Source organism: Saccopteryx leptura, chromosome 2 (genome assembly GCF_036850995.1).
Source record: "Saccopteryx leptura isolate mSacLep1 chromosome 2, mSacLep1_pri_phased_curated, whole genome shotgun sequence".
NCBI classification, from domain to species: domain Eukaryota; kingdom Metazoa; phylum Chordata; class Mammalia; order Chiroptera; family Emballonuridae; genus Saccopteryx; species Saccopteryx leptura.
Window position 1 is genome coordinate 331,864,802 of NC_089504.1, and position 20,822 is coordinate 331,885,623.

The following is a 20,822-nucleotide window of genomic DNA, read 5'->3' on the forward strand; positions in this document are numbered from 1 at the left end:
GTGTTTCCTTTGGTATTTCCAGTATCCACTTGGCACCGTATATAGTTACTATATTACAATATTGATTATATTCCCTATGCTGTACTTTACATCCTCGTGACTATTTTGTAGCTACCGATTTGTACTTAATCCCTTTGCCTTTTTCACCTAGTCCCCAACCCCCCTCCCCTCTGGCAACCATCAGTCTGTTCTCTGTATCTGAGTCTCTTTCAATTTTGTTTATTTTATTGGGGAATCTGAATTATTGTATCCCATTACCACCATCTTTATCCCTCCTCAGCTTAATATTTATATCTTAAGCTCCTTAGTACAAAGTGTTAGGCTCTCAGTAGACTAGAAATTATGTTTCTTATGCTGGGTGATTGAGTAATAACAATACTATCGTCTTAACATCAATATGAATTTGTCTCCTCTTGTCTGAAACATTAATTGAACAAGTTCAGACGTAGGACAGTAGAGTCCACTGTTCATTTCTTAGGAGCAGGTTCTTATTCATACACACATCCTTTGTTTTTTGGTCCTTTTTTCTAAGCTTGTTTTCTAGTGTTCTTTACTTTTTATTTTTATTAGTTAATATCTGTTATAAAGAGAAGCTACAGATTGTTTCTTAGAAATACTGTCTAAAACTTTTCTACCATGGAATAAACTATTTTGCTGTATAAGTATGAGGTTTGTAGATGCTGGTTAGGTCTCATAAGGCCTCACAATAATTAGACCTTTCTGTGTGTAAATGTATGTGCTCTGACACTGTTTCGGGTAGAATTTGAGTTAACAGCAGCACAATTATCAGGGGCTCCTTTCTGTAGGAAAAGATCTGCAAAGCTAGGTAGGCGTTCCTCTTTTTGAGCCTTTCTCTTTATAATCCTCACCTATTCATTTTGACCATGACCTAAGAGTTATCATAACTTGTTTAAGGTTTTGATAAGTCTTGTCAAAAAATATGAGTCTGTCTCTTAAAATAATACATCTGGTCTTAGTGGAGTCATTTTAAAGAAATGTTCAGTAAGTTTTTACTTTAAAGAAATAAATTTGAAATATAGCAGTGTTATCTGGTTTATAAAATGGATCTTGAGTCCCTCTAGTGGGTAGAATATAATTCACTTTCCAAGCTTGAAATAGAAAGATGGCAGTCTTGAATTATGTGGAACCAGCTTTCAAATCCACTGATCACATTGGCATCGGTGTCCCCTCTCCTCAGCTGGGAGGCAGCACTCAGCTAGACTCTGGATGGCTCTAACGTTAGGCAAGGTTCCTCAGGCCTTCTCTTCTGCCCATGTGATTCTAGCATCCTGGTCATTTTTAGCATGTGATTGTACAAGCTGTGGTTTACTAGCTTCTTTCTTTCAAGCCTCAGCTAGTATAAACTCAGACTGTAAATTGGTGGTTTAAAGCCATGCAGTTCTTTACAGAAAACAAAACAAAACTGTCTTCAGGGTCTCTGAGTTGCCATTAAGGAAATAATTACACAGGCCTGTTTGGGGCATAACAAGTAGATTAAGGATATTGAGTTATTGGAGGAGTTTTACATATTGATAGCAGAACACCAGAAGCATGGAATGGCAGAAAGAACTGAACCTGGGTCTAGGGTTCACGTCCTAACTTTGGTGTTACTACCTGTTTAACCTGAGCTGATTATGTAGCCTCTCTATATCTTGGTTTTCCCTTCTGTAAATTGGGCAGGTGATAAACCTATTTTCCAAGGTTAAATATTAAAAATAAACATACAAAGAAAGGCCTTTGTGTTTTTAGTGCTCTGTGATTGGTAGCAGAAGTCATAATTTCCCTGAGTTCATTATAATGTGTTATATTATTTGGATAACTTTCCTCTCTTCACCCATGCCTTCTTTTTCTTTCAGTCACCACCAACTAAGCGAAGAAAATTAGAGAAGCCAAGGAAACCCATTACATTTGTAGTGTTGGAGTCTGTGATGAAAGAATTATCCCTCAAAGCATCGCCTTTAGGCTCTGAGACAGTGGAAGGCATAGTAGTTGTGACAACATGTATTGAAAAAATTCTCACTGATCTGAAGGTACCTGACTAATAAGCACATTGAAGAAGTCCTCATAATCTCTTTTTTCTTTTCCTTTTTTAAAATTTGTTTTGAGAAAAGTGATTTCCTATAAAATTCCGGGTTTTTTTTCTCCGAATAGGTTCAGCACAGACGAGTTCCCTGTGGAAAGGAGGAAGTTAGCCTTTTCCTAACAGCCATAGAAAACTCCTGGATTCATTTAAGGAGAAAGAAAAGAGAACGAGTGAGACAATTAAGGGAAGTTCCTCGAGCTCCTGAGGACGTCATCCAAGCCTTGGAAGAGAAAAAGTTCACCCCCAAAGAGGCCGGCAATAGCCAAGATTTGGCCCAGAGCCCCCAGGAGAGCGCCCTGTGTGGGCCTGTTCTACGGGAGAGCGAGTCAGTCACTGTTGAGGGCTGTGGCCCAACCCAGGACTCCCTTTTCCAGGAAGAAAACTCAGAGCCCCTGGAGGATGAGAGGAATGAGGAAAAGGGAGAGGTGGAGGCTTTGGACAGTTGTAAAGGCTCTAGCAATGGAGCCCAGGACCGAGAGGCTTCCGAGCAGTCCGGCAACCCGCTGTCTGAAAAAGGGAACCGTCTCCAAGAAGTGGCTGGACGTTATCTATTCAAGTGTTTGATCAACGTTAAGAAGGAGGTAGATGATGCCTTAGTTGAAATGCATTGGGTTGAGGGTCAGAACAGGGATTTGATGAACCAGCTTTGTACCTATGTACGTAACCAAATTTTCAGGCTTGTTGCTAGTTAACTCCAAACTTCTTGCATAGTTGGGAAAGTTCTGTAATGCAACTTGCTTTGGAGTGGCCTATGGGGTTGTAAGAGGAATTCTACCATGGGCCTTTAGTAGCATTATGTTGAGTTATCCCTAAAACAGAAATTAATTCATTTTTATACCACCCCGTCCCGCCCCCCCCCCCCCGTGCCATTTTTTAAGTTACAGAGCATTGTAGTATCATAGTTCAGAAGGAAGAATTGTGGTTATCAGCATCAACAAAAAGCCATCAGAAGACTCATAAGGGATTTAAACCTGGTTTAAACTGATTGCCGTAGCTTTAGACTGCTTCTCTGAGGCCAGAAGGATTATTTATGGAATTTTGTCTTTGTCAGAACTGTTCAGATCATCGTACTTTCTTACCCCCTAGTGGAGGCAGTACATCAGGGCAGGTAGCTGTCTACCCTCTTCTAGCCACCTGGAAGACTGAAGACTTTCTCTGGGGCACACACAATGGTTTAGATTACCCCTCATTCAGTCCTAAGATAAGAACTGGCCTGAGGGCAGGTGCTGGGAGAGACAGGGAGAGAAAGCTTAGTGATGCCGGAAGGGCGGATCTGGGGAGCACCTGGAGACACTGCATTCCTGACTCCGGTCTGTTTTGATGTTGCTGATGTTGCTTATTTTAGAAACAATTAGGTAAGCAAAACTCCCAGACCTGACTGAGATACTACAGAATGAAGCCATCCCCTACCTGCATCCTGTCAAAAGTTCTGTTTTGTACCAGTGTTGCTAGTATATGCCATTTGAAATCGAGCCTTGTTTTGTTTTTAATATGAGTATTCAGAATTGAAAACTGTCCATCCTATTTGAATCCAGGGGTTGGGAGAACTATTTTCTTAGCTTTGAATGGGTAAATGATAGAAATAAGCAATGAAGTAAGATAGTTAGGTGCAGTAAACTGCTTAAGAAATTCTCACCTATTAGCAGGTAAGTTGTAGCTGATTAAATACCACTTTTTGTGGGTTCCTTTGCAATCCCCTGTGTTCTTACCTGTTAGCATAGGAGGATTCTGATTGAAATGTCAGGACTTAGCAGGACCACCTCTGGAAGAAGAGTTTCTTTTTTTGTTCTGGTGTTTTGGTTTCCCTGTGCCACACTTCACGTTCAGCAGCCTAGTGTTTCCTTAGACTGCGATTTTTGAGTGTGGTGCCAGAGCTCCTTGTTAATCTGCGAAGGAGACTGGAGCTGAGTAGTTAAGTCACACTTTTGAAAGGTGGCTATTGGTTAGGGCAGAAGACTGATGACCTTGGCATATTTTGGAAGTAGCTCAACCAGGCCCCTCAGCAAAGAAAGATACAGGAAATGAAAATAGGACTATATTATAGCTCCCTATGGCAGTGGAGACAGAGCTGCAGAAGATAACATATTAACCCATCAGTGTTCTGAACCTGGTCTGTGAACCTCTAGAGCAGCAGTCCTCAACCTGTGGGTCGCGACCCCGGTGGGGGTCGAACGACCAAAACACAGGGGTCGCCTAAAGCCATCAGAAAATACATATTTATTATACAATACATTTTTAAATAAAATATGTATTTCCGATGGCTTTAGGCGACCCCTGTGATTTGGTCGTTCGACCCCCGCCGGGGTCGCGACCCACAGGTTGAGAACCGCTGCTCTAGAGTATCCATAAACCTCATGGATTATGTTTAAAAGTTCTGTGAACATACGTATTTGTTTGCTTGTTTTCCTAGAGAGAAGGGTTCCTGACTTAGAGCAGTCAGTAAACCACTGAGGATTAGGACCACTATTCTAGTCCGGCCTCTCATTTGACAGGGTGAGGAGACCAGTCTTGGCCTAGGGTCACACAGAGCCAGGATATAATCCATGGCCTTGGATTCCTCCAGTCCAATAATCTGCCTCACCCACACTGTCTTGGCTGTACTTACCTCTGATGACATGTTGGAATTGTATGCCAGACCAAAACCTAATTTCTTATCTTGATAGAATTTTAGGGTAATTGAGTGGCAACTATTCATTTTATAAGTGGTTGATAAGTATTTATTGTTTGTGCTCATTAAAGATTTGGAAAAGTGAAAGAAAATGGCAGCATAGTCACCCCTAGTCTCAACCTTCTCTAACTACTGATATTTTAGTATTTCCTTCTAGTCTCTTTCTGTAGTTGAGGTGTATGATTACATGGGTTTAACCTTGGGTTGTACTCATGCTGGGTATTCAGTTTTATATTATGCTTTTTTCCATTTAATGCCTTATACGTATTTTCCCTGTTACAACAGTAGTGGATTTATTGACACCTTGCCTGTTCAAAATGTATTTTAGGCACAGTATTAGCCTTTGTTTAGGTATAGTACTTAGAGATTCCCAGAGAATACGCTCTGTAACTGGAAGCACAAAAGATGTGTCATGTGTCTGTGTGTTTCATGGTCCCAGGTTTAAGGCTTGTTGTGGTGGAGAAGGTTTTATAGGTGTTAATGCTCTTAGAGTTTAAAAAGCATGTAGCAAGGGGAGCTTCCCCTGCTGGAGCTGTGAGTGCTTTCTTTGCATTTGAACATCTTTAGTTCCTTCTCTGAGAAGAACAGTTTCTATCTAATGAGAGAATGCTGAAAACATTTTTAAAAGACATCTAAATATTTTTTTAGGTATTTATATACTGTAAAGGGAGGAAGGAATTTTCTTTAAAGAAATAAGTTGTTGACCCATGTATCATGTTGAGTGATAACTTGCCTTAAATGTCTGGAGGTCAGGTTCATGTTGATGAATTGGTATGAAATTAAATCTTTCTGGTATTATCTTAAATTCTTTTCTGGTCCCTGGCATTGGCTTCTAATTATCTATAACTCAAGTGGGAACAGAAGCTAAGCTTGTTTTGCAAGAGGGACTAAAGCTGCTTTTGTTCGTTGGAATCTGCTTTGCTTCCAGCATTTTGGCCCCTCTCCCCACAACCTTGCCTGACTCTTCACTGACTATTATGTCCTGGCAGCACTGGCATCTCGACGGCAGAGTGTCAGCTGATCTTAAGGGTTTATGTTAATTACTTAAAACTTGAGTGTGTGTGTGTATGCATGCGTGCATGTGTGTACATGTGAGTGTATGTATGTGTGTGTGTTTAAACCATGAAACTTCTCCTCTTGATAGAAATCAAAGCTTATAACGTGAACACCCAGCTTTTCTAAGAAATTAAACTACAAGGTGTAGAAAGGATGCAAAACTCTGGAAAACCTAAGACTTCCTAAAAGAAGGTAGTAGCCTTTCTGTCTTAAACCACAACATTTTCCTCTGTGGCCACACGGGGGCATCTTTGGCCCTTTTATCAAGTACCTTAACTGTACTGTGGGAGTGGATAAAATTGTGTCCTGGATATTTTCTTGAAATACCCATTTGCTACCCAGATAAATATTTTTATGTAAATAAAGTTTGAAAAAATAAAGGTAGAAAGAAGAAAAACCCCACTACCCCATGGCCTTTTTATCAACTATTTTATGTTTCTTTATGGTCCCAGTTAATTGTTTTTTCTTTCTTTTCCATCTGTCCTGCTACTCTCGAATATATCCAGGTTGAATCAGTCCTTTAGATCAAATTTTTATTAGTATCGAGTTAATAGGACCGGAGGGGGATGTTTAGTGATCTTAAACAGTAATTTTTCAAAAGCCATGTCTCAGGAAGAGTAATATGGAGAGCTCTAAGAAAGAAACTGTTTTCTTTTCTTTTCTTTTTTTTTTTTTGTATTTTTCAAGCTGGAAACGGGGAGAGACAGTCAGACAGACTCCCGCATGCGCCCACATGCGATCCACCCGGCACGCCCACCAGGGGCGAAGCTCTGCCCACCAGGGGGCGATGCTCTGCCCCTCCGGGGCGTTGCTCTGCCGCGACCAGAGCCACTCTAGCGCCTGGGGCAGAGGCCAAGGAGCCATCCCCAGCGCCCGGGCCATCTTTGCTCCAATGGAGCCTTGGCTGCGGGAGGGGAAGAGAGAGACAGAGAGGAAGGAGGGGGGAGGGGGGAGAAGCAAATGGGCGCTTCTCCTGTGTGCCCTGGCCGAGAATCGAACCCGGGACTTCCGCACGCCAGGCCAACGCTCTACCGCTGAGCCAACTGGCCAGGGCCTCTTTCTTTATTTTTTAACTTACTGATTTTAGCATGAGAGGCAGGAACATCAATCTGTTCCTGTATGTCCCCTGACTGGGGATTGCACTGGCAACCTCTGTGCTTCGGAACGATGCTCCAACCAACGGAGCTGTCTGGCCAGGGCAGATAACTGTTTTCAGTGTTCTTTTAATTCTTTTGGTTTGTCTTGCTGGTTGACTAGCATGCATGTAATGTGTTGTTTACATCAAAAGTTGGCATAGTTGCTTTTGTGTTGTGTGTATTTTATAGGCTACCTGGGCCTTCTTTTCCACAGGGGGTGTTTCTGGATAGAACATGTATATTCCTCACACTGGGGTCTGTGTGGCTCAAGGAGAAGTTCTGTCTACCCTTATTTTTATGGCACAGGATAAGATGTTATAGGCATCTAACAGATCTGCACATTAGGAGAAAGAAGGTCAATTTTGGAAAACGACGGAGCCCACTGAGAGTAGGCAAGTCTCAAAGGTACAGCAATTTTACAGCCATGCAGGAGGACACCTAGGAAGAAGACTTGACCTTTTGAGGGAAGTTGGTGCTTAAGAGAGTTGGTTTGCTGAATGAGCAGTAACCCTGGTGAAACCCAGGAGAGGCGTACCAATAGCATGAATTGGCTTCTGCCTCCTGGAGCAGGGTGTTGATGGTTTTGAACCTTTCTAATGCTCCCAAGTACAAATCTCTTGATGTTCGTGCCAGCACAGTATTGGGTCTAAACGGGGCTCACCCCACTAGCAGCAGGGCCTCGCACACATACCAGAGTTCCCACTCTGCTCTGTAAAGGCATTCAGACCCTCTGCTGTGACTCACCCAAGTGATTAAAACAGCAGCTTATTATTTTAATTGCTGGTTGGAACAGCTAATGCTGCCTTTTGGAGGCTATGCTTTTACTCCAAGGGACTATGTTGTGACTGAGTGAAGGCCTTGCTCACTGAATGCCCTTTGAAATGTAGCCTACCCAGCCATCTCAGCGCAAGCAGAAACACCAGGGACTCTGGGCCAGGGAAATGAGATAAGAAGGAATGAACCAGAAAGTACAGGTGAACTTGTCAGAATTGGCTTGTATATGATGTTTGTAAGAGGGCAAAGGAGGTTTAAATCCCAGGTGCTTTTTCGGCCACCTAAGGGAATTAGAAACAGAAAAGAGCACAGGCTTCACAGTTCATCAGACCTCAGTTCATGTTCCAGTTGCACTCACAGGGTCAGTCAGTTTCCCTAGCCTTGGCTTCCTCATTCAGAAGAGAAGGGCTTCTTGCTTCCCAGAGTTACAGCAGCAGTAAGTGAGAATACTGAAACATCTGGAAGTGTACATAAACAAAGGGTAGGCTTCACAACTTGTTCATTTCTTCTTATTCCTTGAGCTTTTGATTTCTAGTCAGAAGATACTCCAGTAAACTCAAGTGAAAAGGCCAAGGCCTCAAGTATGTAATTGTAGGTATAGGCTACCACTTTTGGACCAAGAGCAAAACGCAAACTTCCAGGTACTAGAGGTAAGAACAATATCAATTGGCCATTTTCTATATAAATTGTCTCATTTAGTAACCCTGCAAAGTGGTGTGGTGTGCCTGTGTGGTAACTTAAAGAAATGAAAACTCAGAGAACTTAGTGACTTATCCTAAGGTTACTCACAGAGCTAAGTCACAGAAATGGGGTTTGAACTTCGGCCCGGAGATCCAAGATACCAAGTCTCACGATTTGGAACAAGTGTTACACTTCAGATGTAAATAAGCTTCCAGGCTAATTTGATCTACTTCTAGGGAAGGAGATGTCAATTATTTGACACAGGGAGGAGAGGAAAAAAAGCATCCTCACAATTTAGCACCTTATGATAGTGTTATTTTTTAGCCTATGATCAATGAGCAGAATTTAATAAATGAAATTACTTGTAATTAGTGCTTAATTTATGCTATCAAGTCTCCACAGAATTTTGTATTTGGCAATAGTGCAGATAATTAAGTGGTTAGTGAAACCACAAAATAAAATATCTAGTGCATGTACGGTTGGATCAGAATCAATGTAAAATAACTGATAATTAGGTACTCTTAGACACTACCTAATTATATAATAATTGAAGAAAGGTTTTAAAAATATTTTAGTAGCACTAAATATTTCACATGCAGAACACAAAACTGATGTGCTTTTTAATCTTGTGGGAGAGGGTAGCAGTTCTCAGAAAAACAGCGAGTTATCTTCCCCAGGTAGGGTGAATGAACTCAAAATCTGGAGAAAAGAAGAGGCTGCCTGCCATCTGGTGGACCCATTCAGGGAATGTGGCCTGAGAGTCTAGAAACTAGAGCCTGGAAATTCTCAGCTGGGGCCCTTGGCTGACTCCAGCAGCCGGTCAGCCCCTCCTAAGTGCACTGATGCTGATGTCCAAAAGAAGACAGTCAAAGAGCAGTCATGGACTGGGCGAGGCAGGCCTCCTCCCATAGATCGGCTGGGAAAGGGGGGGTTCCCTGTCTGGTCTGACAGGATCTTTGATTCACACTTGTTTGTCCCACGATTCCTGCTTTTAGGGCCAAATGTGGGCAATATGGACCAAACTCTGGCCTGCATTTCAGTGATCCCTAAATGAGCACTAATAAGAACCTTGTTGTTCACAAAGGGAAGTATGGTACTTCCTCATCCTCTACACCAGGCGCCTGGCAAGGAGGATAGCTCATGATGACTAAAGGGAAGTAGCTTTTGTTCAATTCCTGCTGGTTATGGCCATGCAAAAATAAATGACCTATGTTGTTAGATCTTTTAAATGTTTTGAGGGAAGCCAGATATCTTGATTTTTGAGAAACTTACCTAATTGCAAGTCCTGATAACTAATTCAGTATTTTATAAAAACCTGGTAGACCAGTTTGTGACCTCTTCTTCCAGCAGGAAGAAGAGAAACTGCCTAAATATCTGCAGCTTTCACTTTCCTTTTTAAAAAAAAATATTTTATTTATTGATTTTAGGGGGGGGGAGGCAGATAGCAGGAAGCATCAGCTCTTAGTAGTTGCTTCTCTATGTGCCTTAACTTGGCAAGCCTGGGACTTCAGCCCAGCCAGCCCAGCACTCTAGGTCGAGTGCCACCACAGATCAGGTATCCTCCACTTTCCTAACATTTCCTCGGGTACTGGATGGAGTCTCCTTGCTGCCTGTCCATGAGCCATGTTTGCTCTTTTCTCCCACTTACGACTGACCTCGTCTGCTCCCATGACTTCAACTACTGCTCACCCATACATTCATCATGTTCAAATCTAGACTGCTTCTGAACTTCCTATATCCATATACCTAACCACCTATTGGACATTTCCTCCAGGACCATGGCTGTGTCAAGCTTAATTTATTGTCTATACCTGCTTTTCTCCTATTCTTTTTGTTTCCTGTTTTTTCTCCTCTATTGATCACTATCCATCCATCCAGCTGTCCAGTTATGTCTGCTTCTCCCTCTCCTTTACCAGCAGGAACTAAAACCTTTCACCTTAGAAATACCTTCTAAATCTATCCCAGCCTCTGTAGGGCCAGTGCCTTGCCGCTGTTCCTCCTCTCGCCTGGACTGGAGGGTAGCCTGAAACGTTTCTGGGGAACTTCAGAACTAGGCATCAGCAGAAAGAGCAGCTTCAGATGGGTTTGAGGGGGGAAAGTGAAACCTGCTTTGGGGATAAAATGGGAGAGCTTTCAGAATACAGACTATGATGGGAAGTAGAACCACAGCAACTGGTCAAAGTTAGTTGAGATAGAAAATTCTTCCTTGGCCTGACCTGTGATAAAGCGTCGACCTAGAATGCTGAGGTTGCAGGTTCGAAACCCCAGGCTTGCCCAGTCAAATCACATGGGAGTTGATGCTTCTGGCTCCTCCCCCCTTCTCTCTCTCTCTCTCTTTGTCTCTCTCTTGCCCTCTCTCCTTTCTCTCTCAAAAAATGAATAAATTTAAAAAACATAAAACAAAATCTTCCTGGTAAAGCACAGAATTTTTTCCCCATTGACATAATTTCATTTTACAAAAGTAATGCATTTTCATTATAAGAAATTTATAAAATAATAAAAATTTATATTTCTACTCAAATGGAGTTATTTTACATTTTATCTAAGTACTTTTTATATACATACACATTTTTAAACAGCAAATGTGAGATCATATTGTGTATTTCATATTTTTTTTTATTTAGTAGCATATTATAACCTTCTGATTATAAAATTTGTGTTAGAAAACTTGTGAAATTAAAAATTACAATTAATCCTACTGCTTAGAAATAACCATTGTTAATATTTTGGTTTATTAACAACCACCTTTTTTTATTTCATTTTTTTTGGTGAGAGAGACAGAGGAACAGATAGGGACAGACAGGAAGGGAGAGAGATGAGAAGCATCAGTTCTTTGTAGAGGCACCTTAGTTGTTCGTTGATTACTTTTTCACATGTGCTTGACTAGGGAGTTCCACCAGAGCCAGTCACCCTTTGCTCAAACCAGTGAGCTTGGGCTCAAGCCAGCGACCTTGGGATTTAGAACTGGATCTCAGCATCCGAAGCCTACACTCTGTCCTCTGCACCACCACCTGGTCAGGCAATGGATTGAGGTTTTCTTGTTGTTGTTGTTTTATAATTTTCTGAAGCTGGAAACGGGGAGAGACAGTCAGACAGACTCCCGCAAGCGCCCAACCGGGATCCACCCGGCACGCCCACCAGGGGTGATGCTCTGCCCCTCCCGGGCGTCGCTCTGCGCGATCAGAGCCACTCTAGCGCCTGGGGCAGAGGCCAAGGAGCCATCCCCAGCGCCCGGGCCATCTTTGCTCCAATGGAGCCTTGGCTGCGGGAGGGGAAGAGAGAGACAGAGAGGAAGGAGGGGGGGGTGGAGAAGCAAATGGGCGCTTCTCCTATGTGCCCTGGCCGAGAATCGAACCCGGGTCCCCCTCACGCCAGGCCGACTCTCTACCGCTGAGCCAATCGGCCAGGGCCGGATTGAGGGTTTTTTTTTGTTTTTTGGTTTTTTTTTAAATAATTTTAGAGAGGAGAGAGAGAAGATGGAGAGAGGAGCAGGAAGCATCAACTACTATATGTGCTTTGACCAGGCAAATTCAGGGTTTCAATCCAGTAACCTCAGCATTCCAGATTGACACTTTATCCACTGTGTCACCACAGACCAGGCTAGTTGATTCTTATATGTGCTCTGACCGGGGACCAAACCCACAATCTTGGTGTATTGGGACGACCTTTTAACTGAGCTACCTGGCCAGGGCCTTTTAAAGATATTACTATTTTAAAGGTTCTTTATTTACATAGCCAATTTGCTCACTAAAAAGGTTATGCTGCCCTTGTTAGTTGGCTCAGTGGTAGAGCGTTAGCCCAGCTTGTAGATGTCCCAGGTTTGATTCTCAATCAGGGCAATCTGCTTTTCAACCCTTCTCTCCCTACTCTGTCTCCTGTCTATTCCCCTCCTGCAGCTGTGGCTCCATTGGAGCAAGTTGGCCTGAGCGCTAAGGATAGTACGAACCATGGCCTCCCCTCAGGCCTTGAGATGGCTCTGGTTGCAACAGAGCAATGCCCCAGATGAGCAGAGCATCGCCCCCATGTGCCGGGTGGATCCCAGTCAGGTTCACGCGAGAGTCTGTCTCTCTGCCTCCCTGCCTCTCACTTAAGAAAAATACTCCCCCCTAAAAAAAAGTTATGCTAGTTTACCTTTCCCCAACTGCCTGTTTTACTACACCTTTGATAGCACTAGAAGACTAATGTTTAGAAACCCTTTATCAATTTATAAGCAATAATATTTTGTTTTAATTTTGTTATATTGATACAGTCAAACATTTTCATATATTTATACTTATTTAGGTTGTATATTTTATTTAATATATTGTTTTATAAATTTTAAATTATGTTCTATGTTCATTTTTCTATCCAGGTGTTCTTTTTGTTATTGAATTGTAAAGGCACATCTTGTCGGTATTTTTCCGTTTTGTCGTTTATCATTTTTTTAAATTTTATGGTAATTTGGTTTTGTTTTTACATATAAGGAGCTTTTAGAAGGTTTATATAATCAAATCTGTCACACTGTTGCTTTATATTTTCTTTGTTTGCCTCTATGGGTAAACACCTCCTTCACCTCCCTTGGAGTTTTATTATGGCTCTTTTTGGCATTATTCTTTACGCTTAAAATTTGAATTGGTATTGGTTTATGGCTCTTGTGTTTTATTATGGCTCTTTTTGGCATTATTCTTTACACTTAAAATTTGAATTGGTGTTGGCCCTGGCCAGTTGGCTCAGTGGTAGAGCGTCGGCCTGACGTGCAGGAATCCCAGGTTCGATTCCCAGCCAGGGCACACAGGAGAAGCGCCCATCTGCTTCTCCACCCCTCCCCCTCTCCTTCCTCTCTGTCTCTCTCTTCCCCTCCCGCAGCCAAGGCTCCATTGGAGCAAAGTTGGCCCGGGCGTTGAAGATAGCTCTGTGGCCTCCGCCTCAGGCGCTAGAATGGCTCTGGGTGCAACAGAGCGACGCCCCAGATGGGCAGAGCATCACCCCCTGGTGGGCATGATGGGTGGATCCCGGTCAGGCGCATGTGGGAGTCTGTCTGTCTGCCTCCCCGTTTCCAACTTCAGAAAAATACAAAAAAAAAAAAAAGTTTGAATTGGTGTTGGTTTATGGTGTGAGGTTTAAGGCCCTGTCTTTAACAAATGGTTCAGAATTATCACAGAATAACCCATCAGAGAGATGACTAGTAAGTTCTAGCTCTGCCGTCTGAGGTGTTCAATGGAAACAAGGACTTGAACAGACTGGGCGCTGGAGGTACATACTAACTATCCCAGCCTCCAGCCTGGAAGTGGTGGGAGGAGAGGCACAGGCTAAGTGTGGCTCCTGGAGTGTCCTGCACTATTCACAGCACTGCCCAGTATAGACTCTCCCAGTGGGCCTTGGGGCCTTGGGGCCTTGATAAGAATTCTGGTTGCAGGCATGGAGCTGAGCAGTCCAGTAGTGACAGGCCACTGTTCTGGGTCTTACATAGTCTTCTGAGAGGGCATCAGTTATAGCTCAGGTACAACTGATCTCTTGGGTTTTAAAGACTTGATCTGCAGCCTTACTTTCAGGCATGAGGTCGGATAGCTAGGACAGTAGACCTTAGTCCTTTCTGTCGGGCATCGATTGCGGTCCAGCACCTGTGCCCTGGGAGGGCCCTTTGCTATCATCAGCGTATCCCCACCCCCGCTGATCCAGCTGGCTGTTGACTCACATTGTCTCTCTCTTCTAACTTTGCCCAGTCTCACTCCCATTACCTGAATTAATTTACTCTAAAACTATATGTATATATTTTTTCACCCCCAGAGGAATAACTGAATCCCTCATCCTTTCCTTGTGCCTTTTTCCACTTTATCAGCTTCCTTAAGTCATCCATAGCCGCCATCTCTGTAGCTGCGTAGTGTGGCTAGCTTCTTTGGTTTCTCAGAAAAACTCCTAATGCTTGGCTCCTCCCTTTTTGCTTTTGAACTGCATTTCTTATTACTCAGTGTCCACACCCAGGGCGGTAGCCTGGATAAAAATCTGCCCCTTCCCCTAGTCACCTTTTTAGGCTAGCTTCCCCATAAGGAAGCGCTGTCTAGCCGGGCTCAGTTAGAAACTCTTAACTTCTCAGAGTGGTGAGAGGAGTGTGACGCGGTGCCGTGGCCTCTGAGGTCCTCTGCTGTGCCTTCTCACTCACCTGCTAAGCTTGTTTACTGAGCACCAGTAAGCCAAGTTAATGAGTATTCCTGTCTTTAGCCAGAAAGAGAGAGGTTATCTCCTTATCACCACCTATTTCTGTGAGGTCTTCAAGGACTCTGGACTCACTGACCCAGGCGGGACTGTTTCACACACAGTCAGAGGAGAACCAGGCCACTTCTCATCCCAGCTGACATAAAGCAGCTTTGTGACCTTGAATAAGACACCTTCTCTTGGTAGTTTGGACTAAGTGATCTCAACTCTTCCAGCTGTGACAATGAATGAGGCAATGAAGAGGGGAAAGTACATGAATGGGAAGGTAGAACTTGATTATACCTGTTTTGTAAGTTCAGGAGAGGTCCTTTGACAACTCCCCAGGACTGGAGGAAGATAGGTGAAGACTTAGATGGAAACTTCAGGCTCTGAAGAGCCCACTTTACAGATGGTTGAATGAGGATCCTGTAGCATACACCTCTATCAAAGGAATTGAAAATCCTGCTTATCATTTAGGGTGGGCTTATCAGGAATTAGGTTCAGTTGGCTACCCCAACTTTAAATATAATTTTTTTCTCATCCCTTACAAAAGTATGATTATCTGTTTGGGAACCTAACCTTCTAAAATGGCTATCTCAGTACTATTATGGGTCTTTGTATACTCATATGATGTCATGCTACATCCAGCATGGTGGTGGAGAGCAAAGCTAACCTTTTCCAGGTATTCTATGAAAATGAGTTCTGCTCTGTGACCTTTTACCCCACTCTGGCTTACCAAAGGGTTACCTGGCCTTGGCTACAAGGATACGTAGCCCAGTGCCTGGCACATGTTAGGCACACAGTAAATATTTGTTACATTGTTGTCTGGTGTGTCCCTGGGTATACTAGTCTTCTATACCTCTTCATCTTAGAGCTGACTTTCTCCTTCTGGTCTTGTTTTAATGATGATAGATGAAAAGTTCCCTGAAACCACTTACAAATTTGAGAGGCCAGGCCCGGAATGTTAGGACATCTGAATATAGTGTGAATAGCTATACTTCTGGCATCACACCTTTTCCCCATCTCATTATGCTTGTGAAGGGTCAGGGAACAGATTTTCATAGCTCTTGGTGTTGGGTATACATGTTAGGTATTTTGATCTGGGTATTGGTGTACACATTGGAAGAGGAAGACGAATATAGAAATCTCATGAGAAAATACACAATGATGGATGGCCGAGGTTTCTTCCTACCCAAAAGCTACTAAGCACCTAGAAGCCATAAAGAAACTTTAGAGGGCCCTGGCCAGTTGGCTCAGCGGTAGAGCGTCGGCCTGGTGTGCAGGGGACCTGGGTTCGATTCCCGGCCAGGGCACATAGAAGAAGCGCCCATTTGCTTCTCCACCTCCCCTCCTTCCTCTCTGTCTCTCTCTTTCCCTCCCACAGCCAAGGCTCCATTGGAGCAAAGATGGCCCGGGCGCTGGGGATGGCTCCTTGGCCTCTGCCCCAGGCGCTAGAGTGGCTCTGGTCGTGGCAGAGCGACGCCCCAGAGGGGCAGAGCATCACCCCCTGGTGGGCAGAGCGTCGCCCCTGGTGGGCGTGCGCATGCGGGAGTCTGTCTGACTGTCTCTCCCCATTTCCAGCTTCAGAAAAATACAAAAAAAAGAAAAAAGAAACTTTAGAGGCCCTGGCCAGTTGGCTCAGTGGTAGAGTGTCGGCCTGGCGTGCAGGAGACCTGGGTTCAATTCCCAGCCAGGGCACACAGGAGAAGCTCCCATCTGCTTCTTCACCCCTCCCTCTCTCCTTCCTCTCTGTCTCTCTCTTCCCCTCCCGCAGCCAGGGCTCCATTGGAGCAAAATTGGCCCAGGCGCTGAGGATGGCTCTGTGGCCTCCTCCTCAGGTGCTAGAATGGCTTTGGTTGCAACAGAGCAACACCCCCTGGTGGGTATGCCAGGTGGATCCCGGTCAGGCGCATGCGGGAGTCTGTCTGACTACCTCCCTGTTTCCAACTTCAGAAAGAAAATAAATAAATAAATAAATAAATAAATAATAGCTTTTTGGGGATGGCTGGGCTTTGGATCATTCCCAAAATGTACTAACCTTTCAACTAAAACATCAAAAAGATTTCTTTTTTCTTTTCTTGTAATGAATACAGCAATTGCCATCTTTTACCCTCGCTCTACCCCCTTGGAACAGGAAGCTGAGGCTAAAATGTTTAACAGCCCTTCTGTTCATTAACCTCTCTTATTCCCCGCCCATCCCCTTTACAGAGCTATCGGTCCATTCCCTGAGTGGGGGAGATTTAGTTGATGAAAAATTCTGTTTGACCATTTTCAGGCTTCTGTAGGCAAAACAGGCCCAGAAAAAGCCTCCTCTCTAAACCCTTGCTTTTGCCTAACATCCCCTGGCTGCTGTCCCCACATGACCCAAATAAACAGATGATCATGTGAAGCCAGTAAGGCTGTTTGTTTTAAATAGCAAGCATCTCCACTAAGCTCTGGAGCAGATGGGGTATTGGGGGCAAGGGAGAGGCTGGCGTTTGGATCATCTCACTCCACTTTTATCTCCTGCTTCCCTACACCTGAAGAAAATGGTGTCTTTAGAATATTACTTTTCAAAGTTGTGCCTTCTTAATATGATAGAGCTGGTTCCTAACAAGAAGAATCAGAAAAATTGGACATCAGCCTGACCAGGTGGTGGTGCAGTGGATAGAGCATCTGACTGGGACGCAGAGAACCCAGGTTCGAGACCCCAAGGTGGCCAGCTTGAGCACAGGCTCATCTGGTTTGAGCACAGCTCACCAGCTTGAATCCAAGGTCACTGGCTTGAGCAAGGGGTTACTCTGTCTGCTGTAGCCCCCTGGTCAAGGCACATATGAGAAAGCTATCAATCAACAACTAAGGTGCTGCAACAAAGAATTAATGCTTCTCATCTCTCTCCCTTCCTGTCTATCTGTTCCTCTCTCTGTCTCTGTTAAAAAAAAAATTGGACTTCAGTCTCTAGAAGAGACTTCAAGAGCTGTATGTGTGCCACAACAACTTGAAAGCAGAAGGGTATAGCTGGATGTAGCTCTCAGCATCCTGGGCCACTGGGCAGAATAGTGCTGACCCCAGATAAAATGAGAACTTGGTCAACAACATTATTCAGGCCACTATTATATATATTAATTATATATCCTGTTTACCTTTCCCCCTCCTCTGCTACACATACCTGTATATTGCCTTTAAACTTGCCATTTCTTTGGTTGTACAGTGGTCCAGGCCCAACCACACTGGTTAACAGGTTGCAGATACCTTAAAGAAAACTGTCAAAACTAGCACAACTGTAGCCTTTCCAGGAAAAGGGCATTCATCCATCCCATGGAAAAGAACTGAGCTGTTCTCTAATACCCTGGTGCTTTCCAGCTTTCATCATAACTGTAGATCATGGGACCCAGGCATTTTTGTGTGTAATGGCCTTTCCATGCTCAGGTATAGATGCTGGGGCATTAACTGTGCAAAGGTCAGAGCCCTTTGTAGACTGGTGCTGGCAAACAACCCCCTTCCTCCTGTTCTCTAGGGTTTTTTTGTTTTGTCTTGTTTTAAGATTTTATTTATTCATTTTGAGAGAGAGAAGAGAGGGTAGGAGCAGGAAGCATCAACTCCCATACATGCCTTGACCAGGCAAGCCGAGGGTTTCGAACGGGCAACCTCAGCATTCCAGGTCAATGCTTTATCCACTGTGCCACCACTATCAGGCTTCTAGGTTCTTGATTTCCAGGATCTGTGCAGATTTTCTGTCCCTAAGATGCGCTGTGCTCTCCAACGTAAGGAGCAAAGGCAGCAAACATGCATCTGTACCACTTTTCAATGTGTTTAGCTCTCTAGTCCCCAAACTAGGAACTTCTCCCTCTAGGGCACAATGAGTATGGCATGGGATGTATTGGCAGGGTGGTTGGCCACTGAGAGCCCTCTTCTTAAAGGTCTGCTTTCTGGCTGTGTATGACGGTGATGCCCAGGCCATGGAGTTTTAACCTAAATGGCATTGTCCCACTGCTCTGGTTTGCAAAGGAAGGAATTGGGGGCCAGGACAGGGAGGGCCCCAGGTCTTCTGGTATTGGAAAAACAGAGCTGGACATGCACCAGGGTGCCCCAAATATTCTTTAGCAGGTCTGTGTGCATCACTACAAACTGTAACAGGGTTTCAGGTAAAGATTTTGATGGTGCCAATCGCAATATACAGTGTGTCTGTAAAGTCATGGTGCACTTTTGACCGGTCACAGGAGAGCAACCAAAGACGATAGAAATGTGGCGCAGTGGATAGAGCGACGGACTGGGACGCAGAGGACCGAGGTTTGAGACCCCAGAGTCTTTGGCTTGAGCACAGGCTCATCGGGTTTGAGCAAGGTTCACCAGCTTGAGCCCAAGGTCCTTGAGCAAGGGGTCACTTGGTCTGCTGTAGCCCCCTGTCAAGGCACATATGAGAAATCAATCAATGAACAACTAAGGAACCACAACGAAGAATTGATGTCTTCCATCTCTCTCCCTTCCTGTTTCTGTCCCTCTCTCTGACTCTATCTCTGCTACAGGAAGAAAAAAAAAAGAAATGTGAAATCTGCACCAAATAAAAGGAAAACCCTCCCAGTTTCTGTGGGATGATGTGGCAGCTTGTGCGCATGCGCAGATGATGACATAACACCGTGTATACAGCGAAGCAGCCCACAGCCATGCCAGTGGAGATGTGGACGGTACAGAGGAAAGTTCAGTGTGTTCTGTGGCTTGCTAAATTCGAATCCATGACCAAAGTGCAACATGAATATTGGCGCATTTATAACGAAGTGCCACCACATAGGAATAATATTACTCGGTGGGATAAGCAGTTGAAGGAAACTGGCAGTTTGGTGGAGAAACCCCGTTCTGGTAGGCCATCAGTCAGTGATGAGTCTGTAGAGCAGGGGTCCCCAAACTGCGGCCCCCTGAGGGCATTTATCCGGCCCCTACCGCACTCCGGAAGGGGCACCTCTTTCATTGGTGGTCAGTGAGAGGAGCATAGTTCCCATTGGAATACTGGTCAGTTTGTTGATTTAAATTTACTTGTTCTTTATTTTAAATATTGTATTTGTTCCCGTTTTGTTTTTTTACTTTAAAATAAGGTATGTGCAGTGTGCATAGGGATTTGTTCAGTTTTTTTTTATAGTCCGGCCCTCCCAACGGTCTAAGGGACAGTGAACTGGCCCCCTGTGTAAAAAGTTTGGGGACCCCTGCTGTAGAGGCTATACAGGATAGCTACCTAAGGAGCCCTAAAATATCTGTGCATGAGCCCACATCGAACTGCACTGAATAGGTATGAAACTGGGAGAGTTTTCCTTTTATTTGGTGCAGATTTCACATTTCTATCGTCTTTCGTTGCTTTCCTGTGACCGGTCAAAAGTGCACCATGACTTTACAGACACACTGTATTAAATGGTCGAACTCCTTCACGTGCAAGCAATCTGATAATCCTCCAGGACTTTTTTCTAATTGGGGACCCTGTCCTAGAACTGCCTTCAAGAGTCATCCAGGAATAAGTGCTCCTTACGGAGAAACTAAAATATTGAGTGACCTCACGCAAGTCCTTTCTAGTCTCTGTGCCTGTTTCCTTATCTGCAAAATAAGTATTTACGCAAGCCCGTCTCAAAGTCCTAACGTTTTGCTTGGACCCCCATGTGCCCCAAACACCAGCGCAAGAGCGGCAGTGAAGACTGCTAGCCGGGGTCCGGTGCTCGGGGTGAGCCTAGTAGCGGCTCGGCGAAGAGGCCCCGCCCCCCTGCTCTGCCAGCGGCCTCAGTAGCTTAGCCACCGGGAGGGCCGGGCTTCCGCCCTCCACGTTGTTGTTCCCGATTTGGGCCACGCCCCCTCGGTCTAGGTAGTGGTTGCCTCGCCTTATCCGCCCCGCCCGAACCGGGGAATAAAGGGTGGGACAGTTTGAGCCTCCACCCACAACAGGCATGAGTGGACAAAGACTAGTTTAGGGGACGGAAAGAGAGGCTTTGTCTCAAAGGGAAGGTGGTGAAAAGTCAAGGATAAGCCAGGACACAACTGCGATATTTCCCCCTCCGCGTCCCACCCTCCGTCCATAGGGTGACCCTATCCGCACCCGCGAATGTGACCCTGCTAGACACTGGCCCTTTAAACAGAAGACTGGCGGTGCGGGGTGTCCATGTGGAGCTGCTCCATGCCGTGTTGTCCTGCCCGCCCATTGGCCCGTGGCCCGGTGACGTAGCCTAATAGGATGCTAACGCACTGCGGGGGGAGGAATGGAGACAAAATGCGGAATCGGATCGCCCACTCCGGTCCC

The 20,822-nt window shown here is 44.6% G+C and overlaps 1 protein-coding gene across 1 annotated transcript in view; it reads left to right on the top strand.

Annotated features, from left to right (window-relative positions):
- The window catches only part of METTL16 (methyltransferase 16, RNA N6-adenosine), a 69,656-nt gene extending 64,100 nt beyond the window's left edge, over positions 1-5,556 (top strand). Inside the window, exons 9-10 of the mRNA XM_066363505.1 lie at positions 1,857-2,030; positions 2,152-5,556. Coding sequence (XP_066219602.1) covers positions 1,857-2,030; positions 2,152-2,775 — 798 coding nt within the window. The 3' untranslated portion in view covers positions 2,776-5,556. The remainder of the gene's footprint in view (positions 1-1,856; positions 2,031-2,151) is intronic.
- Positions 5,557-20,822: the final 15,266 nt, after the last annotated feature.